A 19,208-nucleotide genomic window follows, 5' to 3' on the forward strand; every position below is an offset into this window, starting at 1 on the left:
AATAACCCTTTAGATATAATTTTATACTTATATATATATATAGTTATATCAAAACTGATAGTACATAGTATAACTGGAAGAGAGAACTAAACTTAAAAGGATATGCACTGAAAAGATGGACTTGGTGAACACAATAAATAAAAGCCCCCCCGCCCCCCTCAACAAACAGAAACGAAGAACCAGTTGTCATGTACATGGGAACTGTGCACAGCAGATTTGTTTTTATATAAAAAGTAGATTCAGGAGCACATCCAATTATAAATGATTGTTAGGAAAATCATATAAAACAATGGAATACATAAAAGTGTCAAGAGGAATCGTCAGGGTGTGGAGTTCCCTGGAGGCCACGCGCCCATGGCAGGCAGGCAGGCAGGTCCTGACGGCGCCGCCGAGGCTCTCGGGAGCGGGCGGAGGGCGGAGGGCGTGAGCTTCAGGCCCTGGTCCATAGTCCCACGCTCCGCTCTGTGGTCTCAGAAGGACTCGTCATGCACTGCTGACACGTCGCCCCTGGGCGTGGACGAGCGGGAGGAGCCCTTGTCTGTGCTCTCTGACCCAGAGCCGCTCTGGTTCTGCTGCTCCGACCCCGCGCTCGAGGTCACTGTGGACGAGGAGGTCGAGGACGAGCGAGTCTTTTCCTTAAAGTCTGTGATGATGACGGTGACGTTGCCTACGGTGACCGCCAGCTGCTGCGCCGTGCTCCTGTCCACGTTTTTCAGCCGGGGCCTGAAATGCCACGGGGGAGAGCCAGCTGAATGCACCACTTCTGGCAGGACGCCACACGCCCCCCACAAGGCCTTGCCACCCACCAGCCACATCCAAAGTGTGCTGGTGACCATGTGCTGGTGACCAATCGGTGGCAGAGGTCACCATGGCAAAATGACCAATTTACCCCTCTGTTTTGGTCACAGGGAATTAGAAGTTACCACCCAGGCATGGTGGGGGGGTCACAGGGAATTAGAAGTTACCACCCAGGCATTGTGGGGGCGCCCTGTCATCCCAGTACTTGGGAGGCTGAGATGGAGGGGTCTCGGGTCTGAAGGCAGCCTCAGTAACCAACCTAGAGACTGTTTCAAAATAAAATATGGCTGGGATCTGGGGCTCAGAGGTAGAATGCCCCTGGGTTCAATCTCCAGCACCAAAATAAATAAACGACTGAATGAATGAATGAATGTGGATTATCCAGGGAGGGAAAGAAGAGCCAGCAGCCGGCCCTGGTCCCCAAGATCCCTCCCCGGGCAGCCTGGCTGGCGTCTCGGTTTGCGAGTACCTGGAGGTGTGATTCGTCTCACTGGTCTTGGTGGTCGCATTTGCAGACTGTATACTGTTAGCTTCACTAGGAGGATCTTTCAGAATATCAGACTTTGGTCTAAAGGGAGAGGGACACAAAAAGAGACAGGCGTTAAGAGAGGCGTCTGCGGTTCCCCGCAAGGCCGCCACGCACGCCCCCGGGACGCACTTGGTTTTCTTGCTGGTGCTCTTCTTCGTGACACTGGGGCTGACTTCCTTGTCCTTCTCGGGCTTCTCTTTGTCTGGCTTCTCCACCTTCTCCTTCTTCTCCTTCTTGGGGGGCGGTGGTGTGGCGTACTGCTGCGCCACCTGCTGCGCCACCAGCTGAGAGTTGATCCGAGGTTTCCTGAAACGGCCAAGGCACGATCATCAGTGGCTTTACAGGCATTAAGTTCTGATTTCCTATTTTATTACTGGTGTCTGGCAACTCAAGTTAATTCTGCACTGTTACTTCCATATTAATATCTCAGTATAGACAGGTAAGGCATGGACCCTTTCCTCTGTCCAGGGAGACAACACAGTGGCCGGTGCCGACAGGAGCGCAGGCAGTGTTTCCAGGGGCGCCCAGAACACTGCTCCTTTTGAGCTGTCAAGATTATACTGACTGACGGCGTCAAACACTCCCGTGCAGAAGGTTAATCTCATTTTATTAAATGGACACTGGTAATCCCCTGAAAAGAGAGTGAAATTCCAAGTGTGGCACTCGCCGGCAAGCTCATCGCTGCGGTCTAGTCTGCCCCACAGCCCCGTGACCAGCAAGGACAGAAGAGCCATCAGTGGCCATGGTCCACAGCGCTCTGGGGCGAGGCAGAGCCCTAGACAGACAAGCAATGCGTTCATTGTGCCGCCTGCCATGGCGCCATCTCCAGCTGACACCAGCTCTGGCTGCCCTCACAGGCACGCGTGCTCAGACCCCCAGGAAGGAGGGAACGCAGGGTACCACTTGCGCCTGGCCCGTCCCCATCACAGCGGGGCAGGCTGGCCCCCCAGGCCACGGGCGTGTGGACACCCGCTGAGTGGTAGAAGACTCGTGCACAGAGGGGTGCCGGACAAGTCGTGTCCAGGTGAGGTAGGAGTGCAACAGTGCAAAACTCTCCACACTACCCAGGAAAGTACGCAATTTAAACTCAAAACTGAGGCCAGGCGCGGTGGCGCACACTTGTTGTAAGCCCAGTACTCGGGAGGCGGAGACAGGAGGATGGCACCGGTTCGAAGCCAGCCTCAGCTACTGAGTGAGGCTCTCAGCAACTCAGTGAGACCCTGTCTCCAAATAAAACATAAAATAGGTCTGGGAATATGGCCTGGAGATTTAAAAAAAAAAAGCCCCTGGGTTTCACTCCCAGTACCACACGCACAAAAAACTACTTATTTCCGGAATCTTTCATTTTAATTTGGGGGCGGGGTGGGGTGTACTGAGATCGTCACTTTTGAAACTGGGTCTCACGAAACTGCTGAGGGTCTTGCTAGTTGCTGAGGCCGGCCTCGAACCTGTGATCCTCCTGGCACAGCCTCGCAAGTGCTGGGACAGAACTCTGCTCCTTGCCAACCACCCCCCAGGGAGTGCTGGCCCAGGGGCTGGCAAGGGACACTGGCGGGGCCCAGCAGCAGATCCACCGCTTACAGAGATTAAAAAGCAGTTTGAGTCAGAGTTCAACTGCTGTGCGCACCAGCTAGCACAAGTGAACGACGGTGTGGAAAGCCCACCTCCAGGGAGACTCACACCAGTGCGCTTTCCCCAGAGAAATCCATCCAGGACACAGAGGCACCTGGACACCAGCCTAGGAGCTCCCTGGACAGAGAGCCAGGCCAGCCAGGGCCCCACCCAGAGAAGCAGAGGGCCGGCGCCAGAACGCCCTGCAGAGCACTGAGCTGAGCAGCCCAGCAGCAGCCCAGCAGCAACACCGCTCAGCACGGTGGGTGGAAAGGCAGTGGCGTGCTCCAAAGGGGAAGAGGTCTTGAATGGTGCCTACACTCCTAGTGGGGCAGAGGCCAAGGGGAGGGGAGGACAGGCCAGAGAGGAGTAAAGGTGCACCCTCAGCAGGCGCACTGCCCGGATGCTCACCCTGCCCTCCAGCCTCTCTGCGCTCATACTCCTCCAGGCCCAGAACAAACTGACACGCGGAAAGGTGGGCCAGGCCGGAATCCCCAAGGCCCGTGAGCGCCACCAAGGAACTCCTGCTGGCTGCCAAGGGAAGTGTGGCCACTGCTCTGTCCTGCACTGCACAGTGTCACGAGTACAAAGGACCTGAGGCCCGGGTCCCATCACTGCGCTCCAAAGGCCCTGCGGCTCTGCTGGAGGTCACGGGACCGCAGGCACCAGCCCTTCCCGGGCCCTCCAACCACGGGAGCCACAGCTCCTGAGGCCAGAGAGCCTTCCCAGCCAGCCCTTGCAGAAAAGCCCTCTAGCAGCCGGCCAAGGGCCCTCCCAAACTGCAGGCAGATTGCTGGGGGGGGGGGGGGTGCCGCAGGGGGTCATCAAGCACAGTGGCCTCACTTTTAGAAATCAAGTGCCCTGGGCAGAACTGGCACTGAGAACAGCTCTCCTGGGCTCCCCACTGGCTGCTCTAGGAAGACACCCTCAAACCGGACTCCACCGCTGGGTCCCCAACACTGCGCGTAGAATGGGGAAAAAGCAAAACTCATGCCACAGCTTAGCGAAAGGCCTCACGGAATCTGCCAAGAGCCCCCTTGCAGCCTGTGCTGCCCTGCTACCCTAAGGGGAGAGGCACGGTCGGGAGCTGGGAGTCACCCATTCTCACGGTTCTGTCAGCAGCCAGCCTGCAGGAAGCCATCACAGCCAGCTCGCACCACAGGCTGCTGTTAAAGAAGCCTGAAACCAAAACCAACCAGCGCCACAGCCGCCAGACGCACGCCTCTGTGTGCCAACAAGCCCCCTGCAGGAGGAAAAGGCCTGTCCTCTTGAAGCGGTCTACGGGATTTCTGTTGCCGCTTCAATAATTTACAAACTAAAGCAGCACCACGAAAGTCCTTAGGGAGCACCAGGAAGGCACGCAGCGGATGGTGCCTGAGAAAGGCTCCACCCACGGCGAGGGAAGGGTCTCTCATAAGCACCTCGGAAGTCCTGGAGAGGGCGCGCCGGGCACACGGGCAGAGGCGCATGTGGGCGCCCTCGCTCGTGCTCTGGCTCCGGCTCCAGCAAGGGAGTCTGAGGAGTTGTGAGCGCTCTTTCCCTCCACTGTGTCTTGCCGTCCCCTGTATTGAATTCTACTTTTCAATTAAAACACCCGAGAGGCCCTGGGGTCAACCGACGGAACCACCTTGGGAAGGGCAGGGCTCAGAGTGAACAGCTGCGCCCTCCTCGAGTCCCACAGGGTCAGTGGAAGCCGGTCACAGGTGGAGGGTGCTGTGGCACTGTCACGGCACCCCCACGGCCTGGCCCGCCCAAAGGGCCACCTTGCCCACGGACGGGGGTTGGCTAGGTCGGGCTTGTCCACCACCTAGCAACAGCCGACTGTCTGTGTTACAGCTCAGAACACCTGTGGACTGAACATTTTAAAACAAAAAGGGAGGGCAGTGCATCCAACTCTGGGGAACTGGGGGGACTGAGTGCAAAACTGCTTTTCTGGACTGTACATTATTTTTCTTCTTTGCAAAGTCTTGTTAAAGCCACACTGAAACTAAATCGGTTTTGACTAGCCCATAAAATGAAGTGTATTCCAGGCTGCACACAACCAAATCGCAAATATACTTCTGGAATATAATCCATTTTTAAATTGGATTGGCCTTGTGCTGCTGTCTGAGGAGGTTGAGCGTTAGGCAGGAGGTTGTGTGCCCAACAGTCTCACCCACTGCACACTGCACACTCCTGGCACAACTGGTCTCCTGCTATCCTACCCTGCTGGCTCCCAGGACCTGTGGCCTCGCTGAGGCCAGCCATCACTACAATGCAGGTAAGTGGGAACCTCAACTGTCCCTTAACCTGGCTGGGACCCTGCACTGCAGGGTGCTGGTAACAACCTTTTCTGAAAACACCGCCTCCTTCTCTCTTAACTAGCACTTTCCTCTCCCACAGAAACACTCACCTTCAATTCCTCTACTCCTTGGGGCTCCTCCTTTAGAAGGAGCAGCTAAGTGACCCTAGGAGGTCTTGGTTCTCTTCTGAAGCACTCTTTTCCAAAAGTATATAGGCAAAACTCGGGATTCAAGAGAACCTTGGCTCTGTACTAAAAATCCTCCCCCCAAATCTGACTCCAATTTAAAAAGCTCAGACCAGCCGGATGTGGTGACGAACGTGGTGATGCACCTCTGTAACCCCAGTACTCGGGAAGCTGAGACAGGAGGACCTCCGGTTTGCGGCCAGCCTCAGCTACTTAATGAGGACACTGGTAACTTACTGAGACCCTGTTTCAAAATAAAGAATAAAAATAGGGTTGGGAATGTAGCTCGAATGTGTATTGCCCCAGGAGAGGACGCAGTATGAAGGGAGGAAGACAGCCTTTGGACCAGCCAGGCCTTGCTACTGGGCCCATGTTGACAGGGCGTGGGCCACAGCCTATGTACCAGGGCTGAAGTCTAGATGAAATACGGCAATGTTCACTTAGGGCCTATCGAAACACACGGAGACAACAAAATAATACCTGGTGAAAACACTACACATACTTCCAAACACTACTTTTCGAGCTGGAGACGTGTCTTGCACCCTCACTCAGATACTGCCCGCGAGTAGAAAGATCCTCCTGTATGAGAAGCGGGGTGGCCTGCCCCAGGACACGGAGGCGCACGCTGGGATGCTACAGTGACCAGGCTGTCTATCAGCTTTGCAGTTATCTCTGTGATTCAGGTGCCTGGTTCCAGGGGTGGCCACCTCTGTAACACATCGTATTTCAGGCTTATCACATACAGCCTGGTTAGAAATAACTGCACTGGACAGAACTAATACGGACCCTTAACTTCATAAACAGCAGATTAATGTTCAACTCTCAATTCAAAACGGTCACTGTGAATATTCAGGTGTCTCCCTGCCAACACACTCACTTCGTATCTGAGCTCCAGTAACGGATGTTATGGTTAACTTTCCTGCAGCTCAAGAACATGTATTCACTAAAGAAGATGAGTGTGGTGGCGCATGCTTGGAATCCCAGCATTTGGGAGGCTGATACAGGAGGATCGCGGTTGGTGGACAGCCTCAGCTACTTAGTGAGGCCATCCGTAACGTGGTGAGACCCTGTTTCAAAATAAGAATAAAAACTAGGGCAGGGGGTGTAGCTCAGAAGTCCAATGTCTCTGGGTTCCATCCCCAGACCCACACAAAAAAAAAAAAAAAAAAAAAAAAGATGGGCAACAAGTGTTTTCGATTCTTGGAAGCCAACATCTATTTTATAACCCAACCTGGCAGCCACTAACATCTCAGCCTTGTGGTCCCCCCCCCCCAATGGTCTATGGTCTTGCTGAGTTGCTAAGGCTGTTCTCAAACCTGCACTCCTCCTGGCTCAGCCTTCCAAGTACTAGGATTACAGGTGTGTGCCACCATGCCCAGCTGCCCTGTGGTTCTTAACGCAAAACTACTTCCACCATAACCCCCAATTACTTGTCTTTTTACTTTCATTCTCTCATGAGTTTACAATGAAACTTTCCAAAGACTACACAATACGTTACATCATTGCTGAGAGCTAGTGTAGGCTAATGGTGCAAACTTGTCTCAGTCTAAATTTCGGATAAGGAGACTCCCTAGTTTCTGATAATAGTTTCTAAGCCGGGGTGGTGGCGTACCCTTGTAATCCCAGCATTCGGGAGGCTGAGACAGGAGGATCACGGTTGGTGGACAGACTCAGCTACTTAGTGAGGCCCTTTGCAACTCAGTGAGACCCTGTTTCAAAATAAGGAATAAAAAATAGGGCTGGGGTGTAGCTCGGAGGTCAAATGTCCCTGAATTCCATCCCTAGTACTACAAAGAGAGAGAGAGGGAGAGGGAGAGAGAACAATTGCTATACACACAACCAAAATGAGCAGAAGCTCCTCAGGGCCCTTAGTAATTCTGAGAAGGAGGGCATTCCTGGATTGTTCTGAGAGCGCACCTCTCTCACAGAGGGACACACTCCCCAAGGCTGCCATTCTACATGCCCAACACACTTCACTCTGTGGGAGCAGACTTCAGTGCGGGTGTAAGGAATATGTGTGTGTGGCCAGCTGTGACCGCTGTCACCCTCCTCTCCCCCACCAGGTCCACTCGGACGGGAGCCCTCCCTGCACATAGCTGGGATGGGGCTTCTCCCGGGTGAGACCCCTCAGTTCTCTCCTTTGCTTTCTGTATTTATTTCAGAACCCTAACTCTGTTGCTTTGGCCAGGTCACAAAAATCTCTCCAAACTTAGCTTCCTTGCTAGTAAAGACCACATACAGTAAGTGATATCTAAGCTTCCTGAAGTTAAGACCCTCGTATTCAGTATTTTAAAAAGACAATCAAGAAAGTATTTGTTCTTGAGGTGCAGACAAGTTTGGAGTTCATGCCGTTGACAATTTATTTAGACAAGCACACACAGCAATTCTACAAACTATATACTGTTAGTTTATAGACCTTTCCCTCTTTCCCTAAAATATCCACAAATGACCTTATAAACCACGTCAATGCCTATGATGAACCCTACAAACTACAAATCTCTAAGCAAGCTACTGTTATCAGAAGTAAGTAAATGTGATAAATTCATCCTTTCTCCAAATGCATCAAAGCAATCTGATACAGTCTGTAAAGGACCCCACAGTTGTCAAAGTTCCCACTTAAAATGTATGCATGGTGGCGTACACCTGTAAACCCAGGACTTGGCTGAGCCAGGAGGATCCCAAACTACTGACTAGCCTCAGCTACTCTGCAAATTATTAAGACTCTGTTTCAAAATAAAGTATAAAAAGCAGGGCGTGGTGGCACACACTTGTAATCCCAGCATTTGGGAGGCTGAGACAAGGAGGATCGAGGTTCGTGTCCAGCCTCAGCTATTTAGTGAGATCCTCTGTTACTTAGTGGGACCCTGTTTCAAACTAAAGAATAAAAAATAGGGCAGAGGGTGTAGCTCAGAGGTCGAATACCCCTGGGTTCCATCCCCAGACCCTAAATAAATGAATAAATAAATAGAATAAAGAATTAAAAAGCAGGGCTGGGGTATACCTCAGAAGTAGAATGCCCTTGGGTTTGAGCCCCAGTCAGTACTGCAAAAAATAAAATGCATGCAACCACTCTAAAGTTATACCTCTGGCCATAAAAACGAGCCTTTGTAAAACACAAAAGGGAAGTTTCTTCTAAGAAAAATCACTATGAGATAATGCAAAGAAATTCAAAGTCTCTAAAGTACCTAACCAGCTGCCCAACTCAGGGGTGTTTCCACATCTGTTACGGTTTCTCTCAAAACTAATCTTTAAAACAAAACTTAAGTACTAGAAAATGACAGTTCCGAGAACCAACCCGTCACCCATCCATGTTATAAAGGGTTCCCAGTGACCACTGGTGGGCGAGAAAGCCCACCGTCACCTCACGTCGCAGTGTTTCCCAGCCTTAGCATGGGGATGGCGGTCGGGGGTCACTGGCAGGAGAGCACCCCGCCCGCCAGGGGACACTGCTGAGCCGTGTCTTGTCTACACAGCACGGCTCTGGCATGCCCACTCACACCGCACGCCGGGGCCACCTCACCTCGGTCCCCTTCCCCAGGACTCCTGGGGCTGGCCTGCTGCTTCCCTGTCCTGGCCTCCCGTCACGGCCCTCAGCTGCCCTGGCGGAGCTGCTCCGCCTACCTGATCTCTTCTGGCCAGGCTGGCAGAATTCCCAAACCACCCTGACAGGTGCAGGCCACTGGCCGCCCTACGCTGGACTGTACCACCCTGTCTCTCCCACTGGACTAGGAACATCTCTAAAGCAGGACCATGTTATGCTAGACTCTCCCAAAGTTGCTTCAAAATAACTGTTTCTCAACAGTCTCCCAGTGAATGCTGTCTGCAAGACTGTCTGTACACGGGCGGCTGCACTTAGCCACCTGGGGGGCCTTGGAATAGAGCTCTTCAGGGACACACCGCTTGGCCTTCATACAGCCATACCAGTATAAAACCTGGGACCTGGGTTCCCTGGCCCCAACTACCTACCCAGAGACAGGAATGCAACAGCCCCTACACCTGTGCAGGGAGGTCGGCGCCCTCTCTTCGGCTTCACGCCTCCCTCCGGTCCAGCAGCAAGGCCAGTCGGAGAGCAAGTCCCCACTCTCCGCTGCCCACCCATGCCAAGCGCTGCCGGGAGAGCCAACAGCAGGTCTCTGCAGCCGCCTTCCAGAGCAGGAGCAGAGGCCCGCCGCTCAGCCTTTACCAAGCACCCAACTACTCCAACACCTTCACTCCTTGCCACAGGCAGGCGGCGCTCCAGGAGCCTGCAGCCCTTAGGTATCAGGGCCAAGGAACGATGCCCGGGCTCTTCAGGAATGCGCTTCGTTTTTCCATCTGACTAGCAAAGTGAACAAAAGATCTACCGCTACAGTCAGTCTCCTGAGTCGGCACAATTACGAAAACTGCTCGCCACAAGATGCCACGCCATGGTGAAGCCAAGCAGCAAGTGGGACCACACGGTCCCATCATCCAGGCTAACAAGAGCCCTGCTTCTAGAAAGGGTGGTCTGGATGAACTGGGCCGTCTTCTGCTGCATACATGAAAGTGGCCGCATGGCTGTGCTCTTCCTGATGCCAACTTTTCGATTTGATAGCCATTTCAAAGTAAGTCATCTGTCTCTGGCATCAAAATGATCTGAATTTCATTCCTGTAAAACATGGCTAACGAGAGCAGGGGTCCACGTATCCCATAAACTGAAATGTCTGTAGGAAAAGGGTACCTCTCCACTTCTAAAAAGTTGCTAAAATCTTAATTCACGAACTTGCAATTCTAAGTCAAAGTAGAGATCTTTTCCAAATTCTTTTGCAGAAGTAGGAATTTTAAATGTTTTACTTAACTAATTTTAGACTTAGGTTAAAGTCAGAAACCCCATTGGGAGTTAGTTCCTGTATCGTGTCACCCGGGCTCAGTCCCCATCTCATGTGAACAACTGGGGCTCAGGCCGTGCGGCCCAGGGCGCCTCCCCTGCCTTTGGGGTCAGCACCCTTGGGGCTTCGGCTCCCTTCCTGCTGCTTTCCTCCTTCTGTGTTTTCTGGCCCCGGCCCCGGCCCCGGCCCCAGCCCCTCTGAAGAGGTCCTTGGTGCGGGTCTGTCTGGATCAGAGCGTGCCCACAAGTCTTGCCAACAGCCATGACACCAGCTCTGCTCTTCTAGGAACTCGGCTGCCATGTCGGTTTTTCACCTGAAGTTTTCTTTCAAATGAACAATCTTAGTGGAGACACTTTTAGACTATACCAGTACACTATTTCTTCTTCAACTTTTAGCCAGTAATTTTAGCATCCAAACGTGGATTCTGCACAAATTACTACTACTGTTTCTTGTCTTGTTTCTTTGCATACTGGTCATTTTCTACTACCTTTCCCTTCTGCATTTACTAACCAAAATTCTCTGAGGGCTGCCTCTTCTTTCCCAGTCTTTACTTCCTCCCGAGTCATAATCCAATATGATCATTATTAGACCCCGTGTGTCGGCTTGGCCACAGGGAGCTCCTTTATCAGACTGGCCCATATTCTTCTGTGTGTTTGTGGTACTGAGGGTGGATCCAGGGGCATACTCTACCTCTGAGCCAAGCCCCTGGCCCTGTTTATTATTTATTTTGAAACAGTCCCATAAGTTGCTGAGGGCCTTGTACTAAGTTGATGAGAATGGCCTTGAACCCATGATCGTTAGCTCCATTTCTTTAACAATTACCCCATTCTCGTTTGAGTGCTAAGTAGTCTACAGGTTTTTCAGGACCATAGTAACTGCATTCAAAGGCCAATTCAGAACAACAGACACCTACAGAAGGAAGAAAACACTCTCAGCTGGCCAGTCATGCGAGACCATGAATCTTCACACCATCCCAATGGCCTCACACTCCTGCCAGCACAGCCAGTTTCCAAAGCAGGTGTGTCTAGACAGCTCAGGCTCAACACATTGCGGTCCATGTTCCGAGTTTTAAAATTAATTTATGTCACCAATAATAATGCCTCTACTAATAAAAAATTGCTGTGCTCTAAAGACATACTTGATCATCAAACAATATGTGGCCCAAAGTAGAAATGCCAAGATAATTAAGAAGAGATCCCAAACCTGGAGAGAAACTGGAGCTATTCATTTTTTTTTTTTTTTTTTTTTTTTTGGTGGTACTGGAGGTGGAACCCAGAGGCTTTCTACCTCAGGGCTATACTCCCAGACCTTTTTTTTTTAAAATATTTTATTTGGAAACAGGGTCTCGCTAAGTTGCTAAGAGCCTCACTGAGTAGCTGAGGCTGGCTTCGAACCCTTGCGATCCTCCTGTTTCAGCCTCCCAAGCGCGGAGATTTCAAGCGTGCGCCACCACGCCCGGCCTGAAACTGGAGCTATTCTGCCCAGAAATAAGATGCAACAGTCAAGGTGGGCTCCTACTACGAGAGTGCGCAGGCCCCATCCTGGGCAGAGGCAGAGGAGCCCGGCCTGCTCCCCTCCTGCACAAAGGCTGCTAGGAGCCCCAAACCACCACCTTCCCGCTCAGGAGCCTGCCATTCAATCACAAGCAACAAACAGGGCAAAGAAGAAGGCTGTTCTTTCTGGACTGCTAGACTTGGCCGATTTCTTGACTAGGATAAATTGTATTTGTTTATTTGTTTGTTTTGCAGTACTGGAGATGGAACCCAGAGGCATTCTACCTCCACGCTACACCCCCAGCCCTATTTTTTATTCTTTATTTTGAAACAGGGTCTCACTGAGTTGCAAAGGGCCTCCCTACGTACCTAAGGCTGTCCACGAAACGCAATCCTCCTGTCTCAGCCTCCCAAATGCTGGGATTACAAGCGTGAGCCACCATGGCTGGCTTAGGATAAATTTTAAGGTGGTACAATTTTCATACAAAGAAATGCAGCTTTTTTTTCTCGGTGGGTGGGTGAGGGGGGTTTGAACTCTTAGGTTCAAGAAATCCTCAAGCCTCAGCCTGCTGCGCAGACTCCAAGAGCATGCCATGTGCTTGGCTGCACCCAAGCTTTGGGCGTGCAGTTAAGACGCTGTAAGGGGCTGTCCTACTCAGCTTTCGGCTATGAGTGGTTGTTTACACACTCTACTGCTGATTGGCACTTACATTTTTTCTAGTTTTCAGCCATTATAAATAAAGCTGATAAGAACATCCAAGTGTAAATCTTTGTGTGGACATATGTTTTCATTTCTCTTGGCTAACAGATTCATGGCAAATCTATACTCGACATGCTAAAAAAGTGCCAAACTCAGTTCAAAGTGACTGTGCCGCTGCACACTCCCTCCAGCAAGAGGGAGTACAGCAATGCTCAAGAACCAACAACGGGGTCCTGTCACTTCAATCTGAGCCAGTCCAGGGGTGTGTACAGGAGCAGGCCAAGGTGGCTTCAATCTGCAATTCTCCAACAGCGAGTGATGGCCTGCCATCTTTTTGCCTTGGATGCACTCTCATACTAGTCCTGACTGCCGAACAGATCTGAACAATAAGCCTATACAACATTTATGAAGATCAAATGACTGCCAATTTTCACTGGCATAGCCAGATGATGGGCAGAGACTTATTTCCACCCATGTTTCAATTAAATCCATTTTAAAAAAAAATTAAAAATAAGCAAGCCAAGCAGGGTATGGTGGCACACACGTGTAATCCCAATACTTGAGAGGCTGAGATAGGAGGACCCAGGTTTGTGGCCAGCCTCAGCTACTTAATGAGGCCCTCTGCAACTTAGTGAGACCATTTTTAAAATAAATAAATAATAGGGTTGGGTGTTCCTCAGAGGGAGAATGCCCCTGGGTTCTATCCCTAGTCAGTGTCTCTGTCTGTCTGTCTGTCTCTGTCACACACACACACACACACACACACACACACACACACACACACACACGGCAGCCAGAAGCCTGCTGACTTGCCTGCCTAGAGAATTTGCGGTCTTACTTGAGGGTCCAGCACAGATAAAGAACAGAAGGAAACTAAACAACCTGAGTGAGCACCTCCTAATAGAATAAGCCAGTGTGGCTTGACCTTAACAGCTTTGCGAGGCTGCACAATCTACGAGCTCTTAAAAACTAGCCAGCTGCCAGGCAAGAAGGTGTGCGTGCAGCGCATCAAGTCCCGCGGGGTGAGCGAGCTGGACGCGCCCGGGCGGGCAGGCGGGGCAGGGCTGGGGGGCAGCCGGAGACGGCCAGTGCCGGCCAGCGCCGGTGGCAGCAGAGCCGAGGGCGCAGGGAACTAGAACATGGACTGGAGAGCAAGTCAGTAAGATTCCACAGGACGGCAACACTTACAGACATAATCTGCATGCCCTGCTTCCTAATCTGAATGTGAAGAGTCTACTGGAAAGAGTAATAGCTGTTAAGAAAATGGAAGTTTAGCCCCAGTCGATTTGCAGGTGATTTGTACCAAGGAGCCACAGCCTTCAGCCTGAGTTTTCCGGCTGTTAGAAGAGAGGAAATACCTGTCCTACACTATGCTTATGGTAAAGCTGAGGACAAAACCTTATTTTAAGGGTGAGAACCAAGAAAATATACCCTTGGGGAAGACATTACCAAAGAATTATTTTCTCACACACACTTTTGCACACGTATTTATAAAACAAAGTCAAGAAGTAAAATCTTTGCTTTAGTGAAACCCGACAAATATTCCCCCCACATTTCAGGCAAATGCCTCTAAGGGTTCATGCTACATAAACAGATTTTACAACCCGAAAGAAGACACGCGCAAGCCGCCACATACATTTAGTGAGCACCATCCGCAGTGCAGGTATTAGGAACGGTGCTGCATTTGCCCCTAGATGCTGCCCGGCGCCCGGCTTGGAGCAGCCACATCGCTGCCGTCCTGGACGCAAGGACAGCGCGCCACAGCTGTGCCACCGCCTGCAGCAGCAGCTGTCCATGGTCCCTGCTGCTATTTTTAAGAGTCCTGCACACTGGCACCCAGCCTTCTCTGAGAGGCGGGAATGCATTTAAGACAACAAGCTAGAAAGGGGAATGCAATTCTTTCAGAAGCAAACCACAACTTTGTTTCTTTTATTAATATTTTTTGGACCACTAATCCAGCACTTTCTCCAAGCACCTTTTTTCAAAAGGCTTATCCTCTTCAATGATGTATCAAAACTATCAGTCATAAAACACACTTAGATATTATTAAGGTAACCACAGCCATGTTACCTAAGTATGTACAAACTTAAAATCTGCTAAGAAAGTCAAGATGATGTACACCCTTCAACAGGCACATTCATCTGTAAATAATAACTATTATTCACAGAAACCACAAATACAATAAACTAGGGCCAAAACCCTTCCCTTCAAACAACAAGTAGGAAATATATTTTTGATTGATAGGGATATGTGAGGACATATCACAGTATTAAAATCTTAACCATCAGCAGGGTGTGGTGGCACACAGCAAGAATCCCAGTTTCTAGGAAGGCTGAGGCAGGAGGATTGAGAGTCGGAAGCCAGTCTGGGCAACTTGACAAGACACCACCTCCCATTTAAAAAAAATATTTAACCACAAATGGAGGATCAGCAAATGCATATTTCTAGCTTTTACAAAAGACAAAACTCAAAATAACCCTTCCCATAGGGAAACAGTGCATTCGGTGCCAGTTTAGCTTGCTTGCCGAACAACAGAATTACCTTTGCTCAACTGTGAGGAAGGAATGTGATAAACGCCCTCCTGACAAAGGTTCAACAAAAGCGAACCAACGACCACAAACTCAGAAAGCTCGTTTAGAGCACAAGCGGAACGAGGAGAGCAGTGGCCAGCAATTCTGCCCCACACAGTGGCCAGCAATTCTGCCCCACACAACGCTGTGAGAGCTGTGCCCTACAGAACCAAAGAATAAAAAGGGCCCGGGTGCGGCCTGGAGGCAGAAGGCCCCTGGGCTCAACCCCCAGGAAAAGTGGGCTCCTCGACTACTACGCTAAGCCCTAACCCAGGGGGTGTTTTCTTACTCTGACCAGGTGTGATGGGAAGTTCTCACACCACTACTTCGTACTCCCACTTTCTCATTCCAGCTGCGACGTCAACAATCTTAGCATGTGTCACAAGTTCAGGAAAGATCAGAAAGGCGGAGGGTGTGCGTCTCTGCTGTGGGTCCTCAGCCCTCCCAGAGCAGCCACCACTGCCAGACAAACTGAATGCACTTAAACCCCGCAGCAGTCTCCTGCCAGCCAGTGCTGCGCCCCAAGGTTTCAGTTAGCCCAGCGCCAAGGGCCCAAAAGCACGACCCAGAAAGCGCCAGAACTAAAAACTCAGAAGCGTTAAAGCCTTTTATTACAGCACTATATGTAAATCGTTCTATTTTGTTAACCTGTTACCGAGCTTACTTTAATGATTAAACTACTGTATGTATGTCGATAAGTAAGTAAAAAAAAGTATGTGTTTATGTGAGGTTTGGTACTATCTGTGGTTTCAGGCTTCAGAGAGGGTCTTGGAACATACCCCTTAAAGATACGGGGGAGTATAATAATCGAGTTTTGAGTCCTTGGATTTGAGTTTAAAATGGTTCCTGTGCAGCTGGGCGTGGTGGTGGCACGCGCTTGTAATCCCAGTCTTAGGAGGCTAAGACAGGAGGATTGCAGGGTCACAGCCAGCCTCAGCAATTTAGTGAGGCTTCAGCAACTTTGCAAGACCCTGTTTCCAAATAAAAAGTGAAACAGGTCAGGGGAGTGTAGCCTAGAGGAAAAAGGCCCCTGGGTTCCATCTTCAGAGATGTTCGTGAGCATGCACGTGCACACACACACGTACACACACACACAAATGGTTTACATGTTACCGCTTAAGGTGGTGTGGAAGCTTCCATATATATATCAGTTGCTAAAAAAGAAAGGAAAGAAGCTATTGCAAAAACTTTTTTGAATAAGTTTGAAAATACCATCCTTAAAATGTTTTTCACTTACTTCTGTTCCAGGACTACTCAAGTAGAAAAGGAAACAAGAATACAGGTTAAAAGTCAGGATTACAGCCGGATGTGGTGACGTACGCTTGTAATCCCAGCATTTGGGAGGCTGAAACTGGAGGATCACAGTTCGTGGACAGCCTCAGCTACTTAGGCCCTCCACAACTTAGTGAGACCCTGTTTCAAAATAAGGAATAAAAATAGGGCAGGGGATGTGGCTTGGAGGTCAAATGCCCCTGGGTTCCATTCCTAGACCCACAAAAAAAAAAAAAAAGTCAGGATTACATGCTTGCAATCCCAGTAGTTGGGAGTCCAGGACAGAAGGGTCGCAGGTTCAAGACCAGCCCCAACAAAAGTTGTGAGACTCTCAGCAACCTAGCAAGACCCTGTTTCAAAACAAAAAATATAAAGGGGCTGGGGACGTAGTGTGCAGGTAGAATGCCCATAGGTCTAATCCCCAGTAAAACACACACACACACACACACACACACACACACCTGGTTTAGTAGAGGAAATTCAGACCTGTGTCCCTGGGACACACTCTCCGTTGTGCTGGTAAGTGCCAGGCAGTCAGTGGTGAGCACAATCTACATCATGAATCAGATCTGCAGTGCTCTCACCTTGGGCGGGTAAGGTCTTTCCTTGTGGACAGGATGAACACGATTGATTCAGGAAAGAGTTCCAAAGGATGTGGGGGTTCCAGGTTCCCAACATTACCCAGAAACAGGCGAAACAGTGATGGCTGGCTAAGACTCTGCACATGGGACCTGCAGAATCTCAGCGCGTCACAGTCAAGATGTCTGATTCTTCTCCGTTTATCAACTCTGGGAACTACAAAGCAGCATTCAGGTTTGATCAGCCTCAAACAGTATCCTGAACAGGTAAATGGGAATGAGGAGCAGGGCGAGGTGGCACACGCTTGTAATCCCTGCACTTGGGAGGCTGAGACAGGAGGATGGCACAGGTTCGAAGCCAGCCTCAGCTACTTAGTGAGGCTCTCAGCAACTTAGTGAGACCCTGTTTCCAAACAAAGTATAAAATAGGCCTGGGAGTATAGCCCAGAGGTAGAAAGCCTCTGGGTTCCACCCCCAGGATCACACACACACACACACACACACACACACACACACACGAACGAGGGGAAATGGCCACGCACAAGTGCTGTCCCACCTCTTTTCTACAGACAACTTCACCTCTGTGTGCCCACCTTGTAACCACTAAATATCCACATCAGAGAATCACCCCCCACACCTTGTTCACAGCCTCTGGCCTGTCCTTGTTTTTTACTGCAGAGGAATTAACACACAGTGTTTCTTTTGAGTTGCTTACATACTCTGGTAACAAGCTTTTGCTTGGGCATTTAGTCGCCCTAACTAAACTTTAAGTATCTCATGATCAAGAACTTCAGTTTCCACTGTTTTTCTATTATGCCTGAGCCTCTATAAAGCAGTATCCTTTTTTTGGTTTGTTTTATTTTTTGTAGTACTGGGGACCGAACCCAGGGGCACTAGCATTCTACCTCCAAGCTACATCCTCAGCCTGATTTTTAATTCTTTATTTTGAAACAGGTTGAGGAGGGTCTCTTTAAGTACCTAAGGCTGGCCACGAACCCGGTTCCTCCTGTCTCAGCCTCCCAGGTGCTGGGATTACAAGTGTGCGCCACCACAACCTGACTTATTAAGCAGTATCTTGAAGAGGAAAAAGGATCCACAGCTCTTGGTATTAGGGGCCTGAGAAGTGCTGTGTTCGCCTTCCCTATGACACCCTGAAAGCCACACTTAAGGTCTTCCCAGAATGAAGACAATCCGAAATGTCCTCTGAGGAGAGAGACGAGCCCTCTGCCCACCAGCCCACCTCCTTCCTACATGAACCTAACGGGCCCAATCTGAAGGCGTGGTGATGGTTTGGCACTACCTCGAGCCCATCCTTGAGCAGCCAGAGATAAGCCAATGGGGTAACAGCAGCAAGATGCATTCTACACATCTGGTAACGAGGTGTACCTACATGCGGGCACTGAATTAATTCCAGATACGGCAAAGGTAAAGGCAGCCCTCCAAAGTGGAGACGTGGCCTCTCCATGGGGCCTCAAGTGAAACCTCACCCTGCTAGGTAACCCAGGGAGTCTGTGCTTCCCCGACGGCCAGCCTTTCTCCTAGCTGAGCGCACCAGCCTCCACTCACACACCAGCACATACGCCTCAGACACACACACACACCCTGGCCGTGCCCTCAGCAGCACCCTCAGGTACACACAAGTGTGCTCCCCTTTACACGTACACACCAAGACCAACAAAAGACAAACACCCCACCCAGGACACCAGGGCCGTCACCAAAATATACACGCTCTGCAGCTTACTCCACCCTCACGCCTGGACGGCACGTAACACAATCCCTTCTTTCACAGACACAAAAAGTGACCTGCCCACACCTGCCGGTGCACGTGCCATAATGTGCCGCGCCTGCAAGGGGACAGGCTGCGAGGGCTGTAGATCTGTCAAAACTTGGGCGCTCTAATGCCGGGCATGGTGGCACACGCTTGTAATCCCTGCGCTTGAGAGGCTGAGACAGGAGGATCACACAGGTTCGAAGCCAGCCTCATCTACTTAGTGAGGTTCTCAGCAACTTAGACCCTGTTCCCAAATAAAATATAAAATAGGTCTGGGAGTGTAGCCCGGAGGTAGAAAAGCCCCTGGATCTACTCCCAGTATCAAAAAAAAAAAAAAAAAAAAAAGTGGGCTCCCTGACTGCAGGCTGTACTCAGTATTTTGCTTTAGATTGCGAGTTCAAGATTAGCTCACTACACAGCGATAGACGAATACACAGGGACACGCCTCCACATTCCCAAAATAAACTTTATCAATTAAAAAAGAATGTCTGGGAAAGAGGACACGTGTTCCAAGGTACGGTGTGCCTTTACTTAAAGATACAAGGTCTGCTCAGACCCACTCCACAGGGAGT

General features: G+C 50.4%; 1 protein-coding gene across 1 annotated transcript in view; it reads right to left on the reverse strand.

Moving 5' to 3' along the window:
* Window positions 1-470: 470 nt before the first annotated feature.
* RYBP (RING1 and YY1 binding protein) overlaps window positions 471-19,208 on the reverse strand; it is a gene marked incomplete at both ends in the record, with an annotated part of 47,687 nt that continues 28,949 nt past the window's right edge. The window contains 3 exons of the mRNA XM_080718104.1: window positions 471-723; window positions 1,268-1,366; window positions 1,457-1,633. Of these exons, the coding sequence (XP_080574230.1) occupies window positions 471-723; window positions 1,268-1,366; window positions 1,457-1,633 (529 nt within the window). The remainder of the gene's footprint in view (window positions 724-1,267; window positions 1,367-1,456; window positions 1,634-19,208) is intronic.

Source organism: Muscardinus avellanarius (genome assembly GCF_963383645.1).
Source record: "Muscardinus avellanarius genome assembly, chromosome: 22".
Lineage (NCBI taxonomy): Eukaryota > Metazoa > Chordata > Mammalia > Rodentia > Gliridae > Muscardinus > Muscardinus avellanarius.